The sequence below is a fragment of the Lactuca sativa genome, chromosome 8 (assembly GCF_002870075.4).
Source record: "Lactuca sativa cultivar Salinas chromosome 8, Lsat_Salinas_v11, whole genome shotgun sequence".
NCBI classification, from domain to species: Eukaryota; Viridiplantae; Streptophyta; class Magnoliopsida; order Asterales; family Asteraceae; genus Lactuca; species Lactuca sativa.
This window is the reverse complement of record NC_056630.2, coordinates 16,325,358-16,352,073: the sequence shown is the minus strand read 5'-3', so window position 1 is coordinate 16,352,073 and position 26,716 is coordinate 16,325,358. Positions and strand designations below refer to the sequence as shown.

General features: G+C 35.2%; 3 protein-coding genes and 1 pseudogene across 3 annotated transcripts; all 4 read right to left on the bottom strand.

The window, feature by feature from the left end:
* Positions 1-7,441: 7,441 nt before the first annotated feature.
* LOC111919663 (superoxide dismutase [Mn], mitochondrial) lies at positions 7,442-8,951 on the bottom strand. Its single transcript, XM_023915228.3, has 6 exons — positions 8,625-8,951; positions 8,367-8,413; positions 8,153-8,278; positions 8,004-8,060; positions 7,836-7,913; positions 7,442-7,739 (listed from the first exon to the last, which is right to left on the bottom strand). The coding sequence occupies exons 1-6, from the start codon at positions 8,908-8,910 to the stop codon at positions 7,647-7,649; spliced, it is 687 nt and encodes a 228-aa protein (XP_023770996.1). The 5' UTR covers positions 8,911-8,951; the 3' UTR covers positions 7,442-7,646.
* A 581-nt stretch (positions 8,952-9,532) lies between these two features.
* LOC111919661 (uncharacterized) lies at positions 9,533-11,127 on the bottom strand. Its single transcript, XM_023915227.3, has 6 exons — positions 10,754-11,127; positions 10,457-10,505; positions 10,278-10,380; positions 10,029-10,199; positions 9,879-9,951; positions 9,533-9,791 (listed from the first exon to the last, which is right to left on the bottom strand). Exons 1-6 carry the CDS (start codon positions 10,877-10,879, stop codon positions 9,717-9,719), a joined length of 597 nt encoding a protein of 198 aa, XP_023770995.1. The 5' UTR covers positions 10,880-11,127; the 3' UTR covers positions 9,533-9,716.
* A 1,562-nt stretch (positions 11,128-12,689) lies between these two features.
* LOC111919660 (uncharacterized) lies at positions 12,690-14,272 on the bottom strand. The gene is made up of 6 exons (XM_023915226.3): positions 13,880-14,272; positions 13,588-13,636; positions 13,408-13,510; positions 13,159-13,329; positions 13,004-13,073; positions 12,690-12,929 (listed from the first exon to the last, which is right to left on the bottom strand). Exons 1-6 carry the CDS (start codon positions 14,195-14,197, stop codon positions 12,855-12,857), a joined length of 786 nt encoding a protein of 261 aa, XP_023770994.1. The 5' UTR covers positions 14,198-14,272; the 3' UTR covers positions 12,690-12,854.
* A 995-nt stretch (positions 14,273-15,267) lies between these two features.
* LOC111919659 (bZIP transcription factor 18-like) lies at positions 15,268-17,089 on the bottom strand (annotated as a pseudogene).
* Between the last annotated feature and the right edge of the window lie 9,627 nt (positions 17,090-26,716).

The following is a 26,716-nucleotide window of genomic DNA, read 5'->3' as shown; positions in this document are numbered from 1 at the left end:
ACTCCTCATCCAACTCATATTTCATCTATTACATCTACCCATGTCTCACCCCAACATTTTCGTAGATATAAAATACATATATAATTTAAATCATTTAAAACATGTATAAAATCTTTCACCGAGCATAGACAGCAAGTAAACAGACAATATGCACACATAGCACGTAGTAAATACTTCATATCTATGTGTAAGTTGAAGGGGACCATGCACTCACCTGAAAGGTGGTGACTCAGCACTTGGACAACGCTTCGATACTCTCAAAACGATATTCCTTCGATAAAAACTAGTACCAATACCACTAGGGTTTAGTCTAGCGATAACCGCGACAAATTAATTAGTCTGACTATTATTATTATTATACAAGCGTTAATAACACTCAATATAACTCATAATAATAGCCCAAATAATTATTTTAAGGACCTAATAACATTCCTATAATTATTTGAAAGCTATATTAAAAATTGCGTAAGCGTAGCTCACTTACAGAGAATTTTATCGAAAACCGGAACTTAATTGGGGCAGCGTTTCGAAACCGAAAGACTTTTTTTCTCGGGACTCCGGGAGCCTCGGGGCTTCCCTCGGGTGCTAGGGAGGTTCCCTAGGGTTTAGGAGAGTTTAGGACACTTAGAGAGAGAAAGGAGTTAGAGAGAGAAGTGAAAAAGGTGTGAAAAATGAAGAACTCTCGGCTCCCTTTTATAGCCTGCGAGGCCTCGGATTACGCTGGGCGTAGTCCTTGGCTACGCTGGGCGTAAGGCTCGGATAAGGGCGCCACCTCAGACTAGCTGTCTCGCACTCCGGAAGAAGATAAGGGCGAGGGTACGCGGGGCGTACTGACTTCGGACGCGGGGCGTAAGCAAGGGCGACATGTCATCATCCGAAGCGACTCCGTGTTCAGCAAGCGACGGCTGAGATTTGGCCACATCACTACTCTCCCACAGATTTCGCAATTTCCACACCCGACTTCCAAAAATCATAACTTTCGCATACGAGCTCCGTTTTTGACACTCTTTATATCCACGCGAAGGTGGGAACGTACTCTACAACTTTCATTTAGACTCTGTCGGCTAATTTTGACTCGATTTTAAATTTTATATTATTAACAGGCCAGGACAGGATTGGTCCATTAAATCCTCATAACTTCTTCATCCGACGTCCATTTTCGCCCATCTTTTTCTCGTTACGCTACTCTTAACGATATCTTCGATTCTCGTTTAGGTCGTGTCGGCTAAAAATCACTCGATCTAATATTCGAATTTCAGGCTGTACACCGCTAATCCGAAACTTCGAAAAATCATAACTTCCTCATACGAAGTCAGATTTGGGCGTTCTTTTTATCGATGTTCTTAGTTTAACGTATTCTACGAATTTTGTTTAGATTATTAAGGCTAAATCTCGCTCTATCGTAAATTCACTATTTACGCTTCCAGGTATCGTGCCGGTTCCGTCGCGAAACTTCGACGGGTCATAACTTCTTCGTTATAACTCGGATTTCGGCGTTCTTTATAGTTATGGAAACCTTGTGAATTATACTACAACTTGGTTCAAATTATTTATTCTAAATAATCTTTTGTCGAAAAGTCATTTTCGACACTTATTGCCTCTAAATTGACTAGCCCGGATCTGCGGGCGTTACATCCTCCACCTGAGAAAACGTCCCTTTAGATAACTCTAAGTGAGAAGAGTGCATCTCGAGCTCATCTTTGTGTTTTGGTGGTATTGAAGAAGAAGAAGAAGAAGAAGAAGAAGGTAGTGGGAATACTTTGGAGCTTGGAAGCAATTTGAATATGGGATTCTCTCCTTGCTAGTAACCTTTAGGAGGTAAAAAGCTCATAGGTTGATCATCCTATCTTATAGATCAAGGCATTTCTTCATTTAGGGCATTTTTGGTCCCAAGTATGATGATTCTCAAGCATGGCATGCTCTTAGTCGAATAAGTTGTCCTTTCAGACTTAATGAGGGGTCTTGAGTCATAAAAATGTGGTCTTGATGTTTAGTTTTTCCCCATGCATGCTCTAGAAGGTCTTAAGGTGTTACGAAGTTGGGATTTTGTGTATTAAGCACTTAATGGGCATGCAAAGTCATAAAGTTGGAAACTTTATGACTCTTAATGGTGTTTTGGCATTGGAATTGAAATTGGGATGTGAGAACTAAATGCATTAAGCTCTTATTGAGGAAAAGGGGATCTTGTGTGTATGTAGTGTGTAACCCAACATATGTCGTGCATATAGGGTCAACCACCCGAATTCAGTCAAAGCATGAGTACGCCAATCGTAGGAGTTGAGTACATCCCGCGTACTCAACTGAGTTAACCGAGTTGACTCGTTGAACTTTACCTTTGAATAAAGCTTTGACCAAATTGACTTAGGGGTATTTTAGGTATTTTATGCTAATTAATTGAGATTAGGTCCTTGGTATTGGTTAAGTGATCGTTGAGCCGATTTTTGGGACCGATATTTATTCAACTTGTATTCAGATTGCGAGGTAAGTTTTCCTCACTATACCGTGGGTCGAATGCACAAATGTCGGCCCACTAGTTTATGTATCCTGGTTATAAGATGATGATATACTGGTATTTGGTTGAGTAGTAGATTTGCATGATTATTTGTATTTGTTGGTTCTGTGTTTAAGTTTATTTGTTTCATATGTTGACATATTGTGTTGGGTTGAGGTTGTACTGCTTTGTGATGTAGCCAATAAACCTAAGAGCATTATAGATATGACTTGAGGGCTGGATTGGCATGCCAGACTCATACTAAGGGCTTGAGAGCATTCCACATACGAGTTGAGGGCCCAATAGGCATGCCAAACTCGTACCGAGGGCTCGGGGGTATTCCAAACTTATGTTGAGGACCTTTCAGGGGTATTTGAGACATACGATGAGGACCCAATATATGTTGTTATATGTTGTGTGTTTGGTACTTTGGGGGAACTTTAGAAATAATGCTTTTGAAAAAATGACTATTTTTGTAAACAATGTTGATTAATGGTTGATTTTGGAAATTTTAAATTTATTGTGATTTTTGGGATGTTATAGTTATATGATATGTTGTTTAAGATGTTAAATATAAAATTTAAATATGATAATCACCATGTACGTCACACCAGCTAATTCACACTAATAAGTGTGTCATCCGAAACACTTGAGATTTCCATACTTGCAAACCATGTTCAATTTGTTAAAGAGAAAAAAAAAAAAAAAAACATGTCATGAACCATAAAACTATAATAAAGACTAAAAGTATTAGACCCCTCAGAGAATTTCTAGGAAACCGATTTCCCCGAAATCAGTAATTCCTCGAGGTTCCCAACAAGGCAGCAAACCTGTGTGTGGAAAATCGTCAAAATTTCCTACAAACATCATTTCGTAGAAAATGTGTTGGAAATCACTAGCAAATGACTATTCCAAGAAAACCCATAGGAAAAACTTTATGTGAAACATTAACTTAATAAAAAATCATAAATATATGTGTTTATTTCTTTTAATAACGGCTAACATACACACACTTACTATTCTATTCCTAAATTTATACATTTTGTCTCTAACAAGACTTGAAGCCTTGAAACCTTTGGCTAGAAGTACCTTTCTGACAACTCCTGATACCTATGTTCTACTCCTAATTGGTTTTTGTAGGTTTTTTTTACAACATTTGACGTTTTAGTAACACAATTATCTCACTAACACGTAAATAGAAAGTTACAACATTCTATTTGTTAAGAGTTGAATTTCAAATAAACTTTTAAATTCTATTAAATTATGAACACGAAAATTCTTTTATTTTTTAATATTATAATTAGATTTAATTTTTTAAAAATATATATAATCTTTCTTTTTCGATTATATTTTAGTTTATCAAACTTAACTGTGATATTAATAACATGTTAAAGTCGTACCATTGCGTTATGCTATCCATATTGATGATCCAAATTAATAGGTTGGGTTGTTATTTATAATCATCATGAAATTATAATCATATAAAGTTTAAAATTAAAGAATTTGATTACACTATAATGACACCATATCTTAGTAATTAAGAAGTAAACATCAACGATAACATATCAGTCATGCATCACATTTTAATTAAGCTGCGAGAATATAAGGGGAAGCCTAAGCCTAAATTTGCAAGGAAAAAAAAGTCAGTTCAACAATCACTTAAAATTAACAGACTATTTTATATATAATTAAACATACATAATTATTATATGTCATAAATCAACTCAATGATTTAATTATCGTGGCTCAAGCACCTGAGCACCATCCCTAAACACCTTTTTTACCTTACAACCCCTTTGCAAGCTTGTTTATATATATATATATATATATATATATATATATATATATATATATATATATATATATATATATATATATATATATATATATATATATATATATATATATATATATATATATATATACTATCTTATAAAACAAATCTCACTATTTCTAAAAATAGATTGAATAAAATAATAATATTTTTTTAAGACGTCCAAATCATTAAGCTAATTGTACAACTAATCATTAATAAAATAATACTAAAATTTAAACAAACTCCAATAAATCTTCTCTTCCAAGGTTTTGACCAGATCTTTTTTCATCCAAATAAATACTCAACACCCTATAATTTGGTCATTTCATGAATTTCCTTTATTATTAATATGACATGTTTCCTAAAACAAACTAATGATTGAATTGAAAATAATCAATCTCCATCGAAAAGAAATTAATTGTCGAAAGACACTATTTGTCGCCCGCCGCTTTGCGCGGGTAAACGGCTAGTGTATATATATATATATATATAAACTTCACACCTCGTTGAAATGTGGACCAACATTCACAATCAACCTTTACAATGTCTTCTATGCATATGATATCATGATGATGCCCACAAAAACTATCAATTTATCTAAATATTTAGAAGTTTTCAAATAGAAAAAAACAGGAGACCAACTCTCAACCATTAAAACACAAAAGAAACACATACCTAATCAGTGGTTGATTTGGGTGGGGGTTATATAAAAATGAATCCAACAAACGCAATAGACATGATGGGTGTGGAAAGCAAATATGAACAAAAATGGCTCAATAGATTATCGAAATAAACACCTATTTAATAATTTTAGTTCCTTTGTTAGCAGTAAAATAAACAAAAATGAAAGAATACTCACGGAACTTATAGCAATCAGATAGTAACTCTGACAAACTGTTGTTGTCCAGCCGATTTGACATTAGCTATTGCTATGATAGAAGTATATACTCAACAAGACTTAATAGTAACCGAAACAAATGAAATTGAAATATATGTATTGCAAGCAAGGTTGCAGAAATCACTCAACGGTAGCTCGGCGGTGGACTGAGGTCAAGGGATTAACCAGCTAGGCGGAGATTAATTGGGGACCATTAATTATTAAAAAATTAATAAATATAACATTAATCATAAGAATATAACATTATATCTATTTAAAAGTTACTAAAAATTAATAAATATAGCATTATAACATGATACTATGACTACAAAAACCCTTTTGATCCCTAATACATCATATCTAAATAACCAACAATTGCATTTGGATCTAAGTCTACATAAAATGGGGAGAAAAAAGTGTTATGAACATTGGGTTCCAATAGCATTAGAATGAGATGTGGACCTGCAACCTGTTGTCTACTGCATTTGGAACTTTGTGAATGTTGAGGGAATTCAATAGCAGAAGGCTGTGGATATGTGGGAATTCCATGATCGATGATTCCATCCTGATTATTGCTATATAATTATATAACACACTGGAGGTGGCGAACTGTTGTAGAAGCTTCAGAAGGCGAAGACTGGTTTAGCTTCGAGGATGACGACTGACAGACTGCGACAACGTGAATGGAAGAAAAAGACGGCGTCGGAGGAGGGACAAATGACATCGAAGAAGAAGATGGCGTCGTTTTAGAAGCTTCAGTTCATGCTTTCTTTCATTCCTTCAGACTACAGAGAGAATTTCAAAAAAGAAAAGAAATGAATGCGATGGAGTGAGAAGATCCCTAGCAACAATTCTAACAATTTGACACTTTTGCCCTTAAAGGGTTTTTTTTACTGATTAGGGCGCCTAGGCCCGCCTAGACCCGCCTAGACCCGATAATTTCCGTCTTTGACCGATTTTGACCACGTCCGATAATAGGGTCCAATTAGCTATAAACGTCGACGGTGGAAGACCGCCAAACGCCTAGGCGCCGATTAATCGGCCGCCTAGGCCGATATTTGCAACACTGATTGCAAGAATCAATCCGCAAGAAGACTTACAAACACGAATTTGTATTTAGAAAAAGGCATGTGTGATGTAGTGTCCTAACACAGACCAAACACTGATATGTTTAAAGGACACAACAATCAATCAAGAATATATCTTTATTCTGACGAAAATATCTATACTTCCATGATTTTCCAAATAAAAAAAATAAAAAAAAGAGAAGGGGCGATGTTTTTGTGTGTCTTAATCGTCACGGTCGATGGGAACCTTCGGCAATGTCCAACATCTTAAAGGTCGTGTCAGGTGATCACTTGTCACTTATCATTTGATGGTTTTTTTTATTTTGCAAGTTTTGTTGTCAATTTGACTAACTTGTTTTCGAGTTTTTTTTAATGAATGGAAGAACAAGGAGAGGAATGAAATGGAAGATAATTATAAATAATTAATTGTGTCTTAATTCAAATGGAAAATAAATAGAATGGAGGGATTTGAGTCCATTTTTTATCCCTTTCCCTACAAAGTTCTAGCCCTCCTAAAACTGGCTTAACTAGTACGTCAAACATAATCTTAGACTCGCACAAACATGATATGTGTTTTAGGTTTTGTCAAAGCTAATAGTTGTGAGCTCATAGCTATTTTCGTGGATTTGCATTCACCAAAAGCTAATAGTTGAGAGGCTGTGTGGGCTTGTCGATAATTTTTGTGGGTCTTTAAAACAATTAATTATTTAATTGTGACTGATTATGTATTTACTATTTAAGGGGTGTTTGGATAAATTAGATTATAGCTTATTAGTTTATTTGCGATGGGAATAAGCAATAACCAAGGGGGAGATGCATATTAAAATAAACTTATTTAGCTTATCCCTACCACAATAAATTGATTTTTAAGGATTCCTATCCAAACACTTAAACTTAGTTTATTGTGGTGAGAATAAGCAATAAGCAATACACATCCTCTTTTTTCCATATCCAAATACCCCCTTAATCTGTTGCAATTGATTATTCATTTCCAATTTAATCAGTTGTAATTGATTATTCATTTAACTTGTTACGTTGTATAGCATTGCCAAATACAAGTATATGACCAAGTGGTTGTTTATTATTTATTAGGTGTGTTGTCGAAAAGCAACACCTTAACTGAGTTGGTTAATTCAAATCCATTAAAGATGACTGAATCATTAGACATAATGTCTAAAAAGGGGTAAAAATGAAAACTCAAGAGAGAGATCATATAACAAGAAACATAGCAATAACTGTAAATGTAAACAAATTATTTGTTGCAACATGTATGAACCATGCAACTATTTTGTAACAGGAAAACTGGTTTCATACACAGTATGTTCATTCATATCCCAAGGGTAAAATAGGGTTTCTTTATTGCATCCTTTAAATCTTAACAAACCTGCAACTCTTTTAAGGGCACTCTTTCTCATATACTTCACTTGCATATTTCCAGTTGATCACCTTCCAGATGTTCTTTAAGTAATCGGGCCTGACATTTTTATACTGCAAATTGTACAAAAACACATATATATAAGTTGAAATGTGTACAATTTGTATACCTTGATTTAGGATACACAAACATGAAATTTGTTTAATCACCTGTAAGTAGTATGCATGCTCCCAAACATCTATGCCAATCAGAGGAACCAAACTTGGACCTTTTGTAACCAGTGGGTCCTACAACAGAGATTCATATTTCAATAATTTGATTTCTGAAGTTTAATAGGGATACTAATTTGTCTCTGAATAAAACTAGTGATAGCTTACCTGGTTTGATGTGGTTTCAACCACAAGCCTCTTCAACTCTTTGTCAACAGCAAGCCACTGCCAAAATATATCATAAGTTTAAAATAACAACAAAAAAAAAAAGTTGAAAGAAAAAACCAAAATGACAAAATAAAAATTAAGGAACATACCACCCATCCAGAACCTTGCACAGCAGCACCTTCTGCGTTCATTTTAGCAATCAATTTTTCCACAGAACTAAAGCTCTGGTTGATAGCCGAGCCCAAAGAACCATGTGGTGGCTCGCCACCTCCTTCCTGCAATAAGGTTTTAGGGTTTCAGTTTTGGTCAAATTATAGTGCTCGGAAGTCAGAATTATCATCTAAATCAGAAGAAGAAACTAACACTGGTGGGAGCGAGATTCTTCCAGAAAATTGAGTGATTTACATGACCTGCTCAGAGACATAAGGGTAGATTAGATATCTGTGGTTGTATGAATATTATTATCCTCCTAGCAACAAATTTGTCATACAGATGTTTCACTTTAACCTATTTAGGACTTGAAGGGGAAATTTCCGATGGAATGTAAGATACATAACGCTTCTAGCAAGTATTCAACCAAAAACACTGAAATCGACAAGATAGGAAATGATAGTGTTTAACCTCCGCCATTGAACTTAATAGCGCTCTGCAATTTGACAGCAGTTGAAGCATCTCCCTTGGTGATAGCATCATCGAGCTGCTCGATAGCTTTATTGTAGTTGGTTATGTAAGTCTGGTGGTGTTTCTGGTGATGGAGCTGCATGATCTCTCCGCTAATCGCCGGCTCCAGTGCGCCATAATCGTAGGAAAGATCGGGAAGCGTGAACGTCTGCAATCCACGCACATGTTGCTGAAACCTGGATATCGCACCTAGGGTTTTAGCAGTCGCGAGGGTTCGTAGAGCCATGTGTTGAGCAAATCAATTTGGGAAGAAATGGCGTAGCGGTGTCGGTGTCTTTGTTGGAGAATTCTCGTAAGTACAAACAAGTCCTTATAGTATCAAGCAATTCTTCTTTTGCACCTTAACGTTTTGCCACTACTTAAAATTTCGTCCTTCGTTGATTGAACTCTGTCGATAACAATAACATAATGAAAGTTTGGCTTTTTATTTACCGAATCTTTAGGTTTTTTATTTACCGAATCATTTTATAACATTTAGAAGTTACTTTTTAATAAATGAAGAATCTAAATTTTGTAAGAATAAGTAATTCAAACTTTTAGTCAAAAAGAATGTTGTATATGAAATTGGGGTAATGTTATTGTTGTTACCAAGATGCCTTTAAGTAAACTTTGTTTTTCCAAAAGAGCTAAATACATGAAATTAGAATGTATTTTCTGATATTTTTTGTTACAACATTATATTTATATTTCTTTTTATGATAGCATTATGTTATTTTAAGAAATAATTAAAAATAAAGTAGTGTGATAAGAAGAAACAAAGTACAAAGTTATTATAGGAAAAATAGAAAGTATATTGCTATTTCTACCATTTCAAAAACCATGTCTTAAATGTTTTTCAGGCACCACCATAAAAATCAGATCAGCAAAACAAATATATAAAATGAAATATTGTTTGATAATAATAAGTTCAAACTAATTAATAATTACATTAAGTAACAAACAAGAAAATTAAAAGCATAAACAGAAAATACAAATACGGATCTATGATACAATCTCCAGTATATATAGTACACGCTTCTGAAGCCAAATGTGCTAGTTTTTCAGTAATTCTTCAGCTTTCTTCACCCAAACATTGTAGATATCATCCGAATATAGCACAAAGTGAATCTGCAAACAGATCATAATCATGTTCTTTAACAGATATAAGCAAATATTGGAAACCATTCTGTTTAATCAACATCACAATGAAAGTACCTCTTTAAGGCGTTGAATGGGGTAGTCTCTAATTGAAGATATGGCCACAGTTGCAGCTTCTTCAAAAGGATATCTGAAATGGTAATTACACATTCTGTGAATTTATAACTGTTATCCTTATAAAAGAAGTAGCAAACTTAATGAACTCACCCATTGGCACCACATGATATGGCAGGAAATGCAACATATTTAAGACTGTTCCCACTAACATAACGCAAACAGTTCCTGTATGCATAACGCAAGGTAGCTGCAGGATTCTCATCTTCATTATAAACAGGACCAACAGTGTGGATTACACGATATGCAGGCAATTTAAACCCTCTGTGTGAATTCCTCAATCATGAGTTCAAGAAATACAAAGTAAATATCAATAATGGAGTCTAGATCTTGAGAACTTACGGAGTCATTCTTGCTGCTCCAGTTGGGCAACGTATTCCAGGGCGAACTTCACCAGCACCATAACATGCTGTTCGAAGCTCTGGGCCAGCAGCTAGATGTATAGCTATCAAAGTTACACAAAATTTGTTAAAAACGTTATGGAAAATGGATTCGATGTATTGGATTTGGAAGAGAATCACCTGCATCAGCACCACCACCACCAAGCATTCCCTCATCTGTAGGATTAACCTGTGCAAAATGTTATAAATCACAGAAGAAACGCTTGAAAACAGGTTGCCATTGCTTTGACAATAGCTAAATTTAGATAATTAGATCACCACGGAAGAAGGAGACGATCAAAGAAAAACTTAGGGTTTTAATTCTAAAGGTACCTATGATCAGATAGCCACAATCATTTCTATATGTATTACCATGAGCAATATCATCGATTTCATATTCAAATAGATGAAGCAATCAACACAATCCTATATACATACAATAGCGTCGTAGGAGCCATCGATGAACCAACGAGTGATATCTCCTTTCTGAATCTTCAGGACCCTCGTGGGAGACAGATTGAACTGAACCATCCTTTTCTCAGCGTCGCCTCCATTGGTAGACATATTCAATGTAGCTCTAACTGCACTGCTTCCTTGCAGGAAGGAGAATAATCTTTCGACAACTGTTCGAAAAGCAATGGAAGTGCTGATTCGAGATTCCGGCGGTGTATATCTGAAAATGAATTTATGGATTAATGATCAGGGATTTTATCGTCGCCATGAAAATCTTAAATACACGGATGGAAAGAAAAAATCAATGGTCAAACACCAAATGTCAAAAACTTATCAAAGTGTAGAACATTTAATAAAGAAATAGTCCAATGGCAAAAAAAGAAAAATCATCGGTCAAACTCAAACCCGAATGAGTCAAAACTTAGCAAAGTGTACAACGCGATTCTTTCTTTTCCCTCGTACCCTCACCAAAAAGCCAAGAAGTGTGCGGAAACTCCCTACACTTTTTTTTTTTTTTTTAAATAAAATTAATTGATTTTAATAATAATTAGAATATAAAATTATAATGTCTATTTTGTAATTTTCGAAAACTATTTTTCGAAGAGAATTCAGAATTAGGGTGTATTCTGACATAAGACCAAATATAGGGACCAAATATGCTATTTTTAGAAACTTCTTCCTTCTCGTCGATGAATCTGCAAATTCAAAAAAAATAAAAAAATCCAGCCAATGACAAGAAGAGAGAGAGTGCGGCCTAAGGATTAATGTAAAAAAAGAGTCACTAATTTTTTAAAATGTTTAAAAAACATCCTCAAACTAAAAAACCTTATTAAAAGGTAACAAATTATTATTTGCCTTTTTAAAAAAACCATTCCACTGGCACAATCGGTTGCAAAGGCAAACACGGTGTAATTTTTCTCTCTAGGCTCTTATTTTTTGTTATGTCTTTTCTTATTTTTTTTACGAGCCAACAAGATCACTTAGTAATGATTTATGTTTGTCTATATGGAAGTTTGACAGTGGAGTGCTAAAATCCTATACTTTGTTACTTATGTTTGAAGTTATGTATTCTTTTTTGAAGTGGGAAGGCGATGGTGTATTGAAATGGAGATTGTGATAACCACTCTTGATAAACATGGTGTTTTGAAGGTGTGTGTAGCCTTGTTTTTTTTGGCTTATTTCTGCGATAAACACCTTTGGATACACTTCCTCATTCCAGTGATTCCCTCCCAGACATGCATTTTTCTGCCTCGGTTGACTGCCATCAAATTTAAGCAAGAAAAAATGTTAGTTTGAAAAGAACAAAAAAAACTCATTTGCAGAAGAACTGTCAAAATCGACATACCAATGAATTAAGGAATACTATAAACTTTTTTTTAATAAATTAAGCATTTAAAAAATCATTGCATTTTCAAAAAACTATTTATTGTACATCTTGTTATTGCATATTAATCTTGTCATATTTAAATCTTCACTATAATAAATGGGCTAGCAAGACTCCTTTAGTAAATGGGATTGGGTCATGATGTTGCTAGCAAGACGTTCAAATTAACTTTGTTTTTCCAAAAGAACTAAATACATGAAATAAAATGTATTTTCTAACTTTTTTACTATAACATTATATTTATATTTCATTTTATCATAGCATTATGCTTTCCAATTATTTGTTATTATGGTATTGTACTTTTAAAAAAATGTCCAATTATAATTGTAATTAGATAGATGTTTCAAAGTATAATCTTCTAATAAGAAATAATAAGAAACAATGTTAGTATAGGGAAAACAATTATAAATTATATTGTTATTTCTTGCATTTAACCCTTTCAAAAATCATATCTCACCATAAAAATCAGATCAACAAAACAAACCTATAAAATGACAAATGAACCAGAACTGATATCATAGCCAAATCTTTACTTGATGCGGAAAAAAGGAAATATTATTTGATAATAATAAGTTCAAACTAATTAATAACCGTCACCAACTCTACATCAAGTAACAAACCAGAAAATGAAAACAATAAACAGAAAATATGGATCTAAAATACAATCTCCAGGAGATAAAAAAAAACACATTTCTCAATGTGCTAGTTTTTCAGTACTTCTTCAGCTTTCTTCACCCAAACATTATAGATATCATCCGAAAATAGCACAAAGTGAACCTGCAAACAGATTTAAGCAAATATTGGAAACCATCGTTTTCAATCAACATCACAATGAAAAGGCGCATAAGTACCTCTTTAATGTCATTGCAGTGGTCTCTAATTGTAGATATGGCCACAGTTGCAGCTTCATCAAAAGGATATCTGAAATGGTAATTAGTTAATTACACATTCTGTCAATTTATGATCTGTTATATTTATAAAAGAACTAGAAACTTAATGAACTCACCCATAGACACCACATGATATGGCAGGAAATGCAATATATTGAATATTGTTCTCTCTTGCAACACGCAGACTGTTCCTGTATGCATTACTCAGTGAGGCTGCAGCATTGCCATCTTCATCATAAACAGGACCAACAGTGTGGATTACATGAGATGCAGGCAATTTAAACCCTCTGTGTAAATTCTTCAATTATGAGCTCAAGAAATACATAGTAAATATCAATAATGGAGTTTAGATCTTGAGAACATACAAGGTGATTCTTGCTTCTCCAGTTGGGCAACGTATCCCAGGGCGAACTTCAGGAACTTCATAACATGCTGTTCGAAGCTCTGGGCCAGCAGCTCGATGTATAGCTATCAAAATTACACAAATTTTGTTAAAAACGTTATGGAAAATGGATTTGGTTGGATTGGATTTGGAAGAGAATCACCTCCATCAGCACCACCACCACCAAGCATTCGCTCATTTGCTGGATTAACCTGCGCATAATATCTATAAATCACCGAGGAAACGCTTGAAAACAGGTTGCAATTGCTTTGACAATAATTTAAGCAAAACTTAGAGTTTTAGTTCAAAAAGGCATCAAATCTCATCATCGCGAAATGAAAATCGTTTATTTGAAATCTAAAGGTACGATGATTAGATAACCTCAATCATTTCTATATGTATTACTCGATTTCGTATAAAAAAGCCAAGCAATTAACACAATCATATACACATACAATCGCGTCGGAGGAGCCATCGATGAACCAACGAGTGATATCTCCTTTCTGAATCTTCAGGGCGCTCGTGGGAGACAGATTGAAGTGAGCCATGCTTTTATCAGCGCCACCTCCATTGGAAGACATATTCGATGAAGCTCTAACTGCAGCGCTTCGTTGCAGGAAGGAGAATGATCTTTTGACAACAGTCCGAAAAGCAACAGAAGTGCTGATCCGAGATGCTGGCGTTGTATATCTGAATATGAATGTAGGGTTTTGGGATCGATGAGAGAGAGAACAGAGAACTGTTGATGCGATTGATGGTGAAACTGGGGGCATTTGTTTCGCACACTGGGCTGAGTGGTAGTGTGGGACTGTGGGTACTGCGTGAGTTGCGTTATTCCTACGAGTCCACAAAATAGTCAGCCGAGTAACGACGATGATGAAGCAAGGTGGGCCATAAAGAATGATGTCTAAGATTTTTATCAAATTTTGTTAATAATAATTCTAAGGAGATAGCCTAATGAGAGCCATGTTTGCTAAAATAATGTATGATTCATTTTAGGGATAACATAAAACAAAGTAATTTATTTTTGTATATGTGTTTTTTTAAAGGAAACTTTAACGAGGGTTTCCGAAACAATTTTTGCACACACGATTAATTCAAATTGTGAACATGAGGCAATACTAATGCTCTAAAGTCGCTACATTCAAACTTCAAACTTCATAAAAATGATTTAAACGTGGGTTATAGTGGTGTTTTATGTATGTTATAGTGGTGTTTTTTTCTCTTAAGATATCAGGAAAACTATCATAAAAAGATTGGTAAAAAAATCTTCAAACTGTTTTTAACAAAAGGCATTTGGGGCTCTACCGGAAACCAACCATCAATCCCCAATGGGAGGAGTTAGGTTGTAGAGGAATGGTGGTCGTTCATGGTGAAGATGAACATGTAATGAGCTATAATAATAATAATAATAATAATAATAATAATAATAATAATAGACATTTAATGTTGTTTTGGTCGTTTTAGATTGTTTTGACAAACTATTCGGTTAGAATCAACATATTTGGCTGTGAATTTGGTTATAGTGGTCTAATTGGAAAATAAGATAACTATGACTTACATGAGAAAAGTACATAAATAGGGTGGCATATTTATTTACTATACCTTTATTGTAACAATAGAAGTTTATTCAATAAGTCTAGGGGTTGTTTTCGTGCTCATATATTTCGTAACACTTGTTGGTGTTGTGCAATTGAATATTTTTCTAAGGGATAAGGCTGTAAAATAGCAACATACATTTTAATTTGTGTTACTTAGGTCACTCAAGTTCTTGCATACATTCCAAGTTAATATACTTTCAAATCATCCGAAAAGTGTTGTGAACTTGTATCCAAAGAAAAAATAGAAACAATCAACACAACAATACCATTCCATGAGTTCAATAAACACAATAAACTTGACAATTACAAAGAATGACCTACAACAAAAAATAGCACAACAAGATGAATTACAAAAACTACCATCACCCTAACACACTAATCATGTAAAAATAAATAAATCAATAAAATTTAGAAGAAAATGAAATTTCCTCTACCCACTAACCACGTGTCTGTCTGTTAGTCAGTCTATGAACAATGAAAGAAAAATGGAGGCGGAATTTTGACAATCAAAACGCACCACTGCTTTCACCCGCGGAGAGTGAAACGCATTCCGACTTGATATCAAGCCCCTGAAACCGCCCTAGAGGATCGCCGGAAAATAAACGATGGTGGTGGTTTTGCGGTGGCTCTGTCTGATTCTGGTTTCTGAACATGTTTCCTTGATTATATTGAACATGGTGCATACCCAGATTATAACCATCTGAAGAAGACGACCTTGACATTTCACCAGTTGCTATTCTCAGCCGAAACCACTTCCTGCTTCAGTGCTTCATTCAGAGCTGTATTTTGTCAAACCAATAACTCTCATTACACTTGCTTATATAAAATCCAGATAGTCACAGAAGGTACTTGAAACTTACCATCACGTAAATGAGCTTGTTGTTCCATAGCTTGTAATCGGATCTTAAGCTCTGTGTTTTCAGAAGACAGGCCATTTGTATCCCTCTGTATAAACGGCAACAAGATTAACCTCAAATATATGTTCATGAAGGTAAAAGGATCATTAGATTAGCAACCTGAAAGAGAGCCAATTGTGCAGAAAGGGTGGTTGCTTCTGTTTGTAGGGTGTGAACTTTTCTCTCGAGCTCAGATATATAGCGCGCTTTCCTCTCCTTTGAACGAGAAGCAGATTGTCGATTTGCCAAAATCCTGTATAGTACAAAGTACAAACCATAAGTTGATGATCTAAAATTCTCTGCCAGTTAATTTTCGCTTTACTTTGGATCGAATTCTTCTTTAGCTCCTAATAATGAGCGGATTTCAATCTCCATCTCTAACTATTATGACGAGATTTCCTAACAAAACAATTGCATCGATTCATAACAAGACTGGATTGAATTTTAGCAGAAGATTTCGATTTCCAAATGATTGGTTATTCGTATCTAAAATTGGTAAATCAAATTACCGAGTGCAAAGACACTCGTATTTTCCTATTAGAAATGGACAGAGTAAGAAGACATTGAAGATAAATCAAAAAGTACCTCTTAGCTCGCTTAGGATCAACAGTCCACAACTCAGCAAGCTTATCGGGAGCCATTGCCTTCTTAGCTTCAATGCTTTCCCTAAAAAAGATAGAGCCATCCACTGAGTTGCTATGTCGATGTCGTGGTCTCGACATACCCTTTTCTCCATCACCGTCGTCGCCGTAATTATCGTCCGAAGCTCCGCCTTCACCAACCACATTGACATTGTTTATCCCCCGACTGCTGTCCGGAACGCCACCACCGTCTTTCAAGCTAGATCCGAGCTTCTCCATGTCCATGTAAGTAGAAAACAGATCATCCTCAGATCCAATCTCTTCGAAGCTTCCAGACGGTGCATCGAATGAGTCTGATACAAGATCTAGATCTTCAGGTAGCCGAAAGTTGACCTCCGAGTGTGCACGCCGGTGGTGAGACGGCCTGAAAGGAAAGGTTGCAGCATTTGGCGGGATAGAATTGGGATTTGATGGATCTTGCATTTTTCTCAATTGCGTGAGTCCGTGATCTTCGCTTACGAGTCTTTCCTGGTTCGCTCTCCCCTTTCTTCTATTCTCCGCTCAAACAAAGGGCAATGCAAAGTTGCAACTTGCAAACCAAGTAAAGAGTAAATTAAAGGTAAATCAGAAAAACTTTGTCTAAATTACACGGGTAGGTTTGAGATAATTTGTAGGATCATCTCTAATTCATTTTCTTTAACTCAGACAATAAGAAAGCGAAGGGTTCGAAATCACCATCTTTTCAAGTAAGTGCATGGTCTCTTTCATCTTACACATAGATATAAAATATTTTGTATAAACTACGTGCTATGTATGCATATTATCTGTATAATTGCTATCTAAGTTGGATGAACGATTTTATACAAGTTTTATATGATTTAAACTGTATACTTATTTATATCTACATAATATGTTGACTAAAACATGGGTAGATGAAATATGAGTTGGATGAAGAGTTGAAAGGTGATATAGACCACGAGGTAAAGGTGAGAGGTGGACGATGTGAAAAGCCTTGTTCCCAAATGTTGGCCCTGTCATCTAGCAGAGTATGGATAACAACCACAGACTATTCTAGACAGTCCAGTGGAACATTAGCAGACTCGCAACCTGTAGGTGTTGTGAACGATGTGTTCACCGGTGTACTCTAAAAACCCATTGACATGTATTGCGAGTGGACTCTCGAAAACGATACTGTCAATAAACGAGATAACCCTAGAAGTTGTGCTCGAAGGACAATACTGGCAGTTGCGCCTCACATAGAATGTCACAATTCTGGCAGTTGCGCCTAAGCGATAGAACTAGCAGTTATGCTTGACAGTTGTGTCATTGACAACGATGGACTTCGTACCTATTCCTTAGGATAATCTTGAGGAATGAATGAATGAGAAATAGCTGATTCTTAGGGTAGATCCTTAAGAGTAAAGAAGATAATGGGGATGGGTAATTGGGTTAACTGTTTGATGATTAAACATAATAATTATATTATTGTGGGTTGAAAGCCCTATATACTCACCAGGTTTCCCAACTTTACCCACTCAGTTTATTTATATCATAGGTGTTGATATGAATTCACATTACACTGAGAGATTAATGAGATATAAATCACTAGTGATAATGAATGTAAGTTATGTTTATGCTTATGTTTCTGTATTAACGATGACATCCCAAATGTTTTAGAAAGAATAAAAATACTTTTCTTCGGAAATGCCCTGATAACATATTTATCATGTTTCATTGGGAACAAATTCCGCACATTTTTATTAAAAAGCGGTACTCTGATTTTTATAAAGCATAAACAAAATCGGTATTTTCTGGCCGTGAAAATGGGGATGTGACAGTTGGTATCAGAGCATTAGTTTAAGCAAACTAGGAATATGGATTTATTTCTAGACTTAAACTTAGAATGCTAAGCAATGATTGTGAGGAGTGTGTCTAATAAAATTTAGGTGAAGCACCTGAATAGACACAAGCACTAGCTAATTTAGGGAAAATACCTAACATGTTTTTATGTGCTAAATGATTTATGATATGCATTGTATGATCGGATCTATGGTCTGTTGCCAACCGGATCTGGAAACTTTATGTGTTTAGATTTCTAAACGTTTAATTACGGTATTAGAAATGGCATATAACTTTTCAGAGTAATAGGGAGGTTTACACGTCGATCGTAAATAAAATCTTTCCTATCTTAATTCTCGTCATTGCACACCAAACGTCTGAATTGGTGTATAGATCGAAATGGCAAGAACCCGAAGTGGAGTCAGGAACGCAAATGGAAATAGGAATCAACAACCCCTAGTGATTGAACAAATACATGTTGTAGTAGAAGCTACACCTGAACCAATCACCACGGCTGGAGTACAAGCCATGATTCAGGCTATGTTAGCTGAACAAAGTGAAAAAATGAGGAGGATGTTGCATGAAAATAGGGACGAACCTACCATGCCCATTGAGCGACCTGAGCTAATTCCCGAGCAATCGGAGGAAGGGAACTATAGCCGCCCTATGAGTCAAGTTGGGACTCAAGGAGAACGAAGGAATGGCCCGGAGAGGAGAAACGACAAGGATGGACGAATGTATAAGAACTTCTTGGGTGCGAAGCCACCAAGCCTTTCTGGAAGCCCGAAGCCGGTTGAGATTATTGACTGGATCTCCAAAATGGAGATGGTGTTTGAGAGTTGGTGCAAGTTGTTGGCAAATATAATGCCACGAGGAGAAGCCATGCAAATGTCTTGGGAAGCATTCGTGGAGCAGTTGAAAATGCAGTACTACTCAGAGATGGATCTGATAGACCTAAACAACGAATTTCAGAACCTGAAGAAAGGAAAGATGAGTGTGGATGAGTATGCCACCGCATTAGAACTATCAATTGTGTGATAGTTGAATATTGGGCTAATGAACTCCATATTAGAGGAGTGGACGAATTCTATGGGGGAAACCCATTAGAAATCGTCCAAGGCCTCTAAGGAGGGAGTCCATGGGCTGCTTAGGGCCTAAGCAGTCAAATTAGGGTTTCCTTGTTAGATAACCCTGATAGCCTCACTATTTAAGAACCCCTAGGGCACCAAAAATGGGGCTAACTAATTCCTTAGGGTTTCTAGACGTTTTTGGGTGCCTCTTCTCTTCTCCTTCTTCATCCTCTTGCTCTTGGTGTTTGTGAGCCATTAGAGGAGTGACACTTGTGAATCTAAGCTTTCAGAAGCCAGTTACAAGGAGGATTTGAGATTGTTATTGCTACATAACAATCAAGGTAAGATCCAAACCCTATTCTTATGTTAATATCGATTATCACATGCTAGATCTAGGGTTTAAAGTCTTGGATGAATGCATGTACAATAGAGAAGCCTAGATCCAAACATTAGGGTTTGTATGAGCACATAGGATGTTCTTATGACTAAAACCCATCAGTGGTATCAGAGCCAGGTTGGTTTCTATTGTATTGATGCTTCGTATATTCATTCTTGCTGTAAAATCGATTTTTGGGCTCTCTGTCTGATGAACTCGACGTGTTCCATGAGGAACTCGACGAGTTGCATGAAATCGACGTGTTTTGCTGTCAGACAGAGAGATTCTCGGGATATTATGCTTATTTTGTTGTGGGATAATTTCCAAATCGTTTTTTACTGATAAATTACGAATTTTATTGATATTGGATGATTATCCTTACCAAAATAAAAGATAATTTCAAATTAATCAAATGTTTACTTCCTTATATGATAAATGTTAATTTTTTGGATTATTTGATCATTATCTTGCATGAAATTGAATTAGGTCATAATTAGATAATCACCAATTAATTGTTTAATTACCTTATTTGTATTTTGATCTAATAGTTTTGAAAGGTTTCAAAACTTGCCCTCAAGTTTTGGAATTTAAATTTTAGTTAACAGTTTAATTTTAAAGTGTTAAATTCTAAAACCCTAATTTTTGAAAAAAAAGTTCAATTTGCACCCTTATGGTTTTATTAAATTAATTAAGTGTATAATTAAAAGAGAGTTAATAAATCCATAGTGATATGGTTTACATTTAATTAAATTAAAATTAAAATTTATTAAATTAGACCACCTAGTATTTTAAAAGTGTAAAATACACCATTATACTATATATAACATTAAAAGTCTAATATTATATATGTATAACTTAAATTGCTAGTCTTACCGTTAGTAGGCCTCATTCACGAAGCCGATCTATAAGGGGGGTATAAGGTTATGACCTATAAAATGCTCGTTTAATGGGTGTCCACTCTCACCCACCGCTTCCTTGATTGGTGGAGGGTTGTTAGCCGAACGGGTAGGATAGGGCAAACCCTTTCCTCATTAAAAGTATAATGAATGTTAAAGTAACTAACTGTTTTACAAAATTCTCAATCTTAGTTACTTTAGGCAAAAGTGAATTTATGTAATTCCATGAAATTACACTTTGTACCTTTGCAAAGACGTTAGTGGAACGTGTGTTGTTAACCGAGACACTAAATGGTTCTAAGCAAAGGTAGCAAAGGGTGACTCAATGTTTGTCATAGTTCGGTGGAGCGTGTGTGGTTAACCGGCACATCGAATAGGTGACTGTAACATTGAGGGCACCATGTAAGTTTGCATGGTTATTCACACCATGTTTTGTGATCCTCGGCATCCCAGTCACAAATCGAGGGGCATATCGAGATTTAAACATGCCATTGAAGAGTTCAATGAATCTCAAAGGATCAAAGAGTTTTTCAGTACATTGAAAACCTAATCTCTTTTTCGTTTTTTATGGTGGAAAATTAGTGAATCGTCATTCACTTACCTTCAAATGTTCTGCAATTTGGGTTACTGCATCCCTCTCCCAAGTTGTAGAATATTGTGTTGGGTCCCAGCCTTAATATCTCATTTGAGTGATTTATTAAGGACTCAATCAATCAACTAACTTGATTTTTCTCCTATTTTGTAGATGTCTGAATCTAACCGTGGTCTTCTTGAATCCCATGGAAAAGGTTTTCCTGATCAAAGTGAAAGTCTGTTACACAATGAAGGTGAAAGATCGATCCTTGCATTGTGGACTAGCTTGATTTCACTTCCTCCACCTCATCATGTTGTTCTCCCAAACCCACAAGATCGAAGAATTGAAAAGTTCAAAATCACTCAAGCCATGTTGGCAATGAAACATGAAAATGGAAAATCCGTGTGTGCTCACGTCCTAGGGATGAAATCACACATCGATAGGTTGACAATGTTGGGTGCATCTTTTCCAAAGAAGTTGGTTGTAGATTGGGTTCTTCAGTCACTCCCTAAATCATATGATAAGTTCGTAAGAGAGTATTATATGATGGATCTTGACGCGACCCTCATTGACCTAACTTACATGCTTATTGCTCCTGAATCATAAATGATTTGGCAAAGTAATGGAGCATATTTGTCTGGTAATTCAACCAACGATGCTTCCGTGGTCGCTCCAGGAGAAGCCACTTGTTTCTGTTGCTAAGAGAAGGGGCGTTGGATATGAAGCTGCCCAAAGGACCTGAAGAATCTAAGAGATGGGAAAGTCAAACAGTATGGCTCTACTTCAGGTAATATCCACTATCTATCTCCATTAAGTTCCTATTCATTGATTCTTAATACATAATGTGATAAGATTACATCTGAATGTTTTGTAGGATCAGAGAAAAAAGAGGAAGCTTGATGGAAAAGCAATATGAGTCTGATCATGAAGAAATGGATCACGATCGCATGGATTTGAAGATCAGATTTTGAGCTAAGAAAGTTATGATAGAGTTGTTAGGAATATTTGATTACATAGTTTTTCAATTAATTTTGCATTGTAAGGACATGTTTTTCCGCTGCATTTATGAATAAAATAATTTTTTTATTTTTTTATTATTTATATATATCCTTGCAATGAAATCGTTGTGAAAAATTGATGTTTGTGTATTTCTATAAATGGATGTGATTCTTAATTATGTTATTTATGGAAGTGTCAAATTTCTCTAAGTAAAGAAAGATTCTCATCGTCCAAGTTTCAGTTGGACCAAAACTTGGAATCATACAACTTGTGTTGTGTGATGTATGGAAATCTTAGTGCTTAGGAAATTAAGACTAATTCCTTGATCACACAAGTACGTGAGACAAGTGAAGGACTAAAGGACTAGAACACAATGTTGTGAACTAGTCAAGTCCACCACAAATAACAATGTGACTATTCGTCACAATTTACCAAAAGTCTAGTAAATGTGGTTATACCTACAAGATTAAGTGTAATTCTAAATCACTGAAATGTTTTAATGAATGACAGAACGAATAAGAAGAATTAATGAAGGCAGAAAGATAAAAGGTTTCTCAAATCTAAGAAGAAGGGAGAGTACTTTTATATTTGTTGTATGATCATTTGAATGATTAAGAAGCATATCACAATTGATCCTCTATGGACATCTTAGTGCACTAGTATGGCCAAGAGGAGGAATCAGAAAGTGTTGAAATGATTAAATCAAAAGGATGAGTCATACTTCATTCCAAAATCAAGTCTTAGAATCGTATTCCAAGATTGTGAATTGAGTGATACACACTCATCAAATGTGAAGTAGAAAATTGTTTTTCTTAGTCTTTCACGTTTGAAATTGGTAAGTTGCGATGTCTTGGAGAATACAAGGACCAACTAAGACCAAATGTGTGTAATGTTTTGTCTTGATATAGACACACGCTAACTCTTGGATATTTCTTTATCAAGAAATGTTTTTTGATAAGAGAATCTAATTTGTCAAGAGGTCAGTGGGAGTCTAAAGATCTTGAAAAGTTTCAAGAACTAGTCAAGAGTAAACCTATTAAACACTAGCACACGACTTGAGGTTTGTAACCTATCGTGTTAACAAAATTCTATTTTTGTGCCAATCCTGTTGAGTGATTATGCATATAAGTTCTACGAGTTCTCAATAGACTGCATAAGACAAGCACCTTGTTCGATGAAAGTACATTACTTGGCATAAGTGAGCTGCTAGATAACTTGGAAGCAATGGTGGGACCCTTGATGACAAGAAATTAATAATGAACAAGTTATGTCCATAAGAGTTTGAATTTGTCACAAACATTATCTTTCGATTATGGTTATGGCAAATTCACATGGATAGGAACACATACACCATAAAATCTAAGTGTCATAAGGTTTCTCTCCTTCATAAAATGATTGTGAGGAAACGCTTTCACTAAGAGAGATTTTAAGGAGATAGCGATTATGTAAATTGCATTCTCAAATTTGATTATGATTACGGCACCCCACTTCATAGTTTGAATTGTGAGATTTGGCAACTAGTCTGAACATTTGGGACTTAGTAAAATAAGTTCTGAATTAGTTTAGACACACATGTGAGCTGTCTAAGAAAAGGTGTGTGATTTTGAGAAGCTTAGATAAAGGCTTATCGAAGCATATCGTATTAGATACAATGAACTTTGGAGGTCAATAAGTATTGTTTTCTAGGAGTTTAGCTGGTTTCTAAATACGTGTCAAAGCTAGTGGGAGCATAAAACTTATCTTGCAATGGATATAATCATCATGTTAGTGGGAGCATGATTATTATTTAAGTATTGCAAGTTGGCAATATTAATTATAGAAAAACAAAAGGTTTCACCTTGCAAAGTTGGAGGGGTTGAAAAGTTGTTTTTGCTATAATTAAGGGAGAGAATGTTATACTTCATTTCCAATCTAAAAGCTTAGATCGAGAAATTTTAATTGAATTCGGTAAAGGGTATATTTATTATTTGCATTCTCAAAGTTCGATTATGATTACGACATCCATCTTCATAGTTAGAATTTTGAGAACATGGCAAATAGAAATATTATGACTGTATTATAGTAAGAAATTGGTAAAGTATCATGTTTTTTTATTATGAATTGTATCCCATGCGCTTCGGGTATAGGATTGATTGCATATGCTGTAATATTCGACCGTTCTAAAATTTTTCCAAATGCCTACAGCATTTAGAGGGAAAAAGGAAATAGAATCGGTTTTGACTAAAATAATTAAACAACTGCCAAGGACAATCTAAGGTTCGCCAAGGATTGGTCGCTTGTGGACAATTGAAAGTATAGTCATGGATGGACCATATTGACATTATTATGAATAGATAAGATTCTATTTAGAATGAGTTGTCATATGGAAAATATGGAAATGTTTCCATATTAGGAGATTAGATATCGAGAATCAATGTCTAGATTATAAACTTTTATGCAAGAAGGATGTTAAAAGGAATGTACTTTGAATATGAGACTTCATGGCTATGGAATTGTCTTGTAACAATCTCCAATAGAGTATTTTGTAATTTCATTGGCCGAGTCTTAGTGACTTTTGTATGCCGTGACATTACGAAAGGATTGTTGCATAAAATGTTAGAATCTAACATATTCTAGTAGCGGAGAGAATTTTGTATTCTTACACTAATGGATTAGGAATTGTGAAATGAGTGTGATTGAAAATGTTATTCAGTTATACTATTTTACAAAGTAAGGACCATAAGTAAACATAGTGTGCATGCTAAGATCATGAGACAATTGTTGTTATAATTCAAGTAATAAGTTGATTACCCGAAACATTATACAATGAATAATGTGTAATCAATATGGTGATTAAATAAAAGGAGTTTTATTTATACTCAAAAGTTTGGGGCCATGTTGGGTTCGATTATTCTTGTGTTTCACTTTGCATGTTTTGACTTCCTGAATAATAAGATTATTCAAACGTTTCACAGTCGCTTATACCTTGGGAGTAGGTATGAAAGAAGATTGTCATGAATTGGTTTCTAGATTTCCTAGAGTGTATTAGACATAGCAAATTTTTGCTGCAACGTTCATGAGTGCTTATGAATATGATTTGAGTAGTGGATTAAACCCACGCTCACTTGGATCGCTTCATGGATTTTATCACGAGTGATTTGTGAGACGATAATATCGTATATTCTTGAAACCGAGATGTGTAAGTTGTATCTTGTGAGTCGGTTACACATTATGTAAACGCACCAGTAACTTGGTGTTATAAAACGTATTGTTGTGTGTGATTCGGTAAGTGAGTGCAAGCGAGCATTGAGTCGGAGTTTATCCGTTCCTTTTATCCAAAGTGGGATAAAAGTGATATATGTGGGCCCCTCGATGATTTAGTAATGACACCTAAAGTGCTTGGCCAAGCCGGGACTAAGTTGATGTGTTCAATTGTAGTCTGTTGTTAGTCGTCATAAATCGGAAATTGGTAAACAACACATAAATTGAGAGAATGTTTCAAATCCATGTCTCAGTCTATACGATATCAAGAATGGAGAAATATATGATCCCTTATCTAAAGGACACGCTTCTGATAAGATCAGAGTTGACATCGGCTTTTGAAAGCTACTATTGCGGATCAGAATCTGAAGTCATACACATAATAGTTATTAGACTTATCCAAGTGGGAGACTGTTGGATTAGTGTCTAAGTCCATAACTATTTTGGTATGTACTTAACCCGTTGGTGCATGGTCCTTTTGGGTTGCCTTCACCAAAGCAACTTGATAGGATGAATTATGGAGAGATATGATTAATTATGATTTATTAATATATTATGAAAATATTATATTAAAGGGGAAATCGTATTGTTTAATTAATATTAGTTAATAATTAATTAAGAATTATTTTTTTTGGCTAAAAGAGATTAATTAAACTTAGGGGACTAGAACTATCAATTGTGTGATAGTTGAATATTGGGCTAATTGACTCCATATTATAGGAGTGGAAGAATTCTATAGGGGAAACCCATTAGAAATCGTCCAAGGCCTCTAAGGAGGGAGTCCATAGGCTGCGTAGGGCCTAAGCAGTCAAATTAGGGTTTCCTTGTTAGATAACCCTAATAGCCTCACTATTTAAGAACCCATAGGGCACCAAAAACGTGGCTGACTGATTCCTTAGGGTTTCTAGATGTTTTTGGGTGCCTCTTCTCTTCTCCTTTTTCATCCTCTTGCTCTTGGTGTTTGTGAGCCATTAGAGGAGTGACACTTGTGACTCTAAGCTTTCAGAAGCCAATTACAAGGAGGATTTGAGATTGTTATTGCTACATAACAACCAAGGTAAGATCTAAACCCTATTCTTATGTTAATAGCGATTATCACATGCTAGATCTAGGGTTTAAAGTCTTGGATGAATGCATGTACAATAGAGAAACCTAGATCCAAGCTTTAGGGTTTGTATGAGCACATAAGATGTTCTTATGACTAAAACCCATTAGATCCA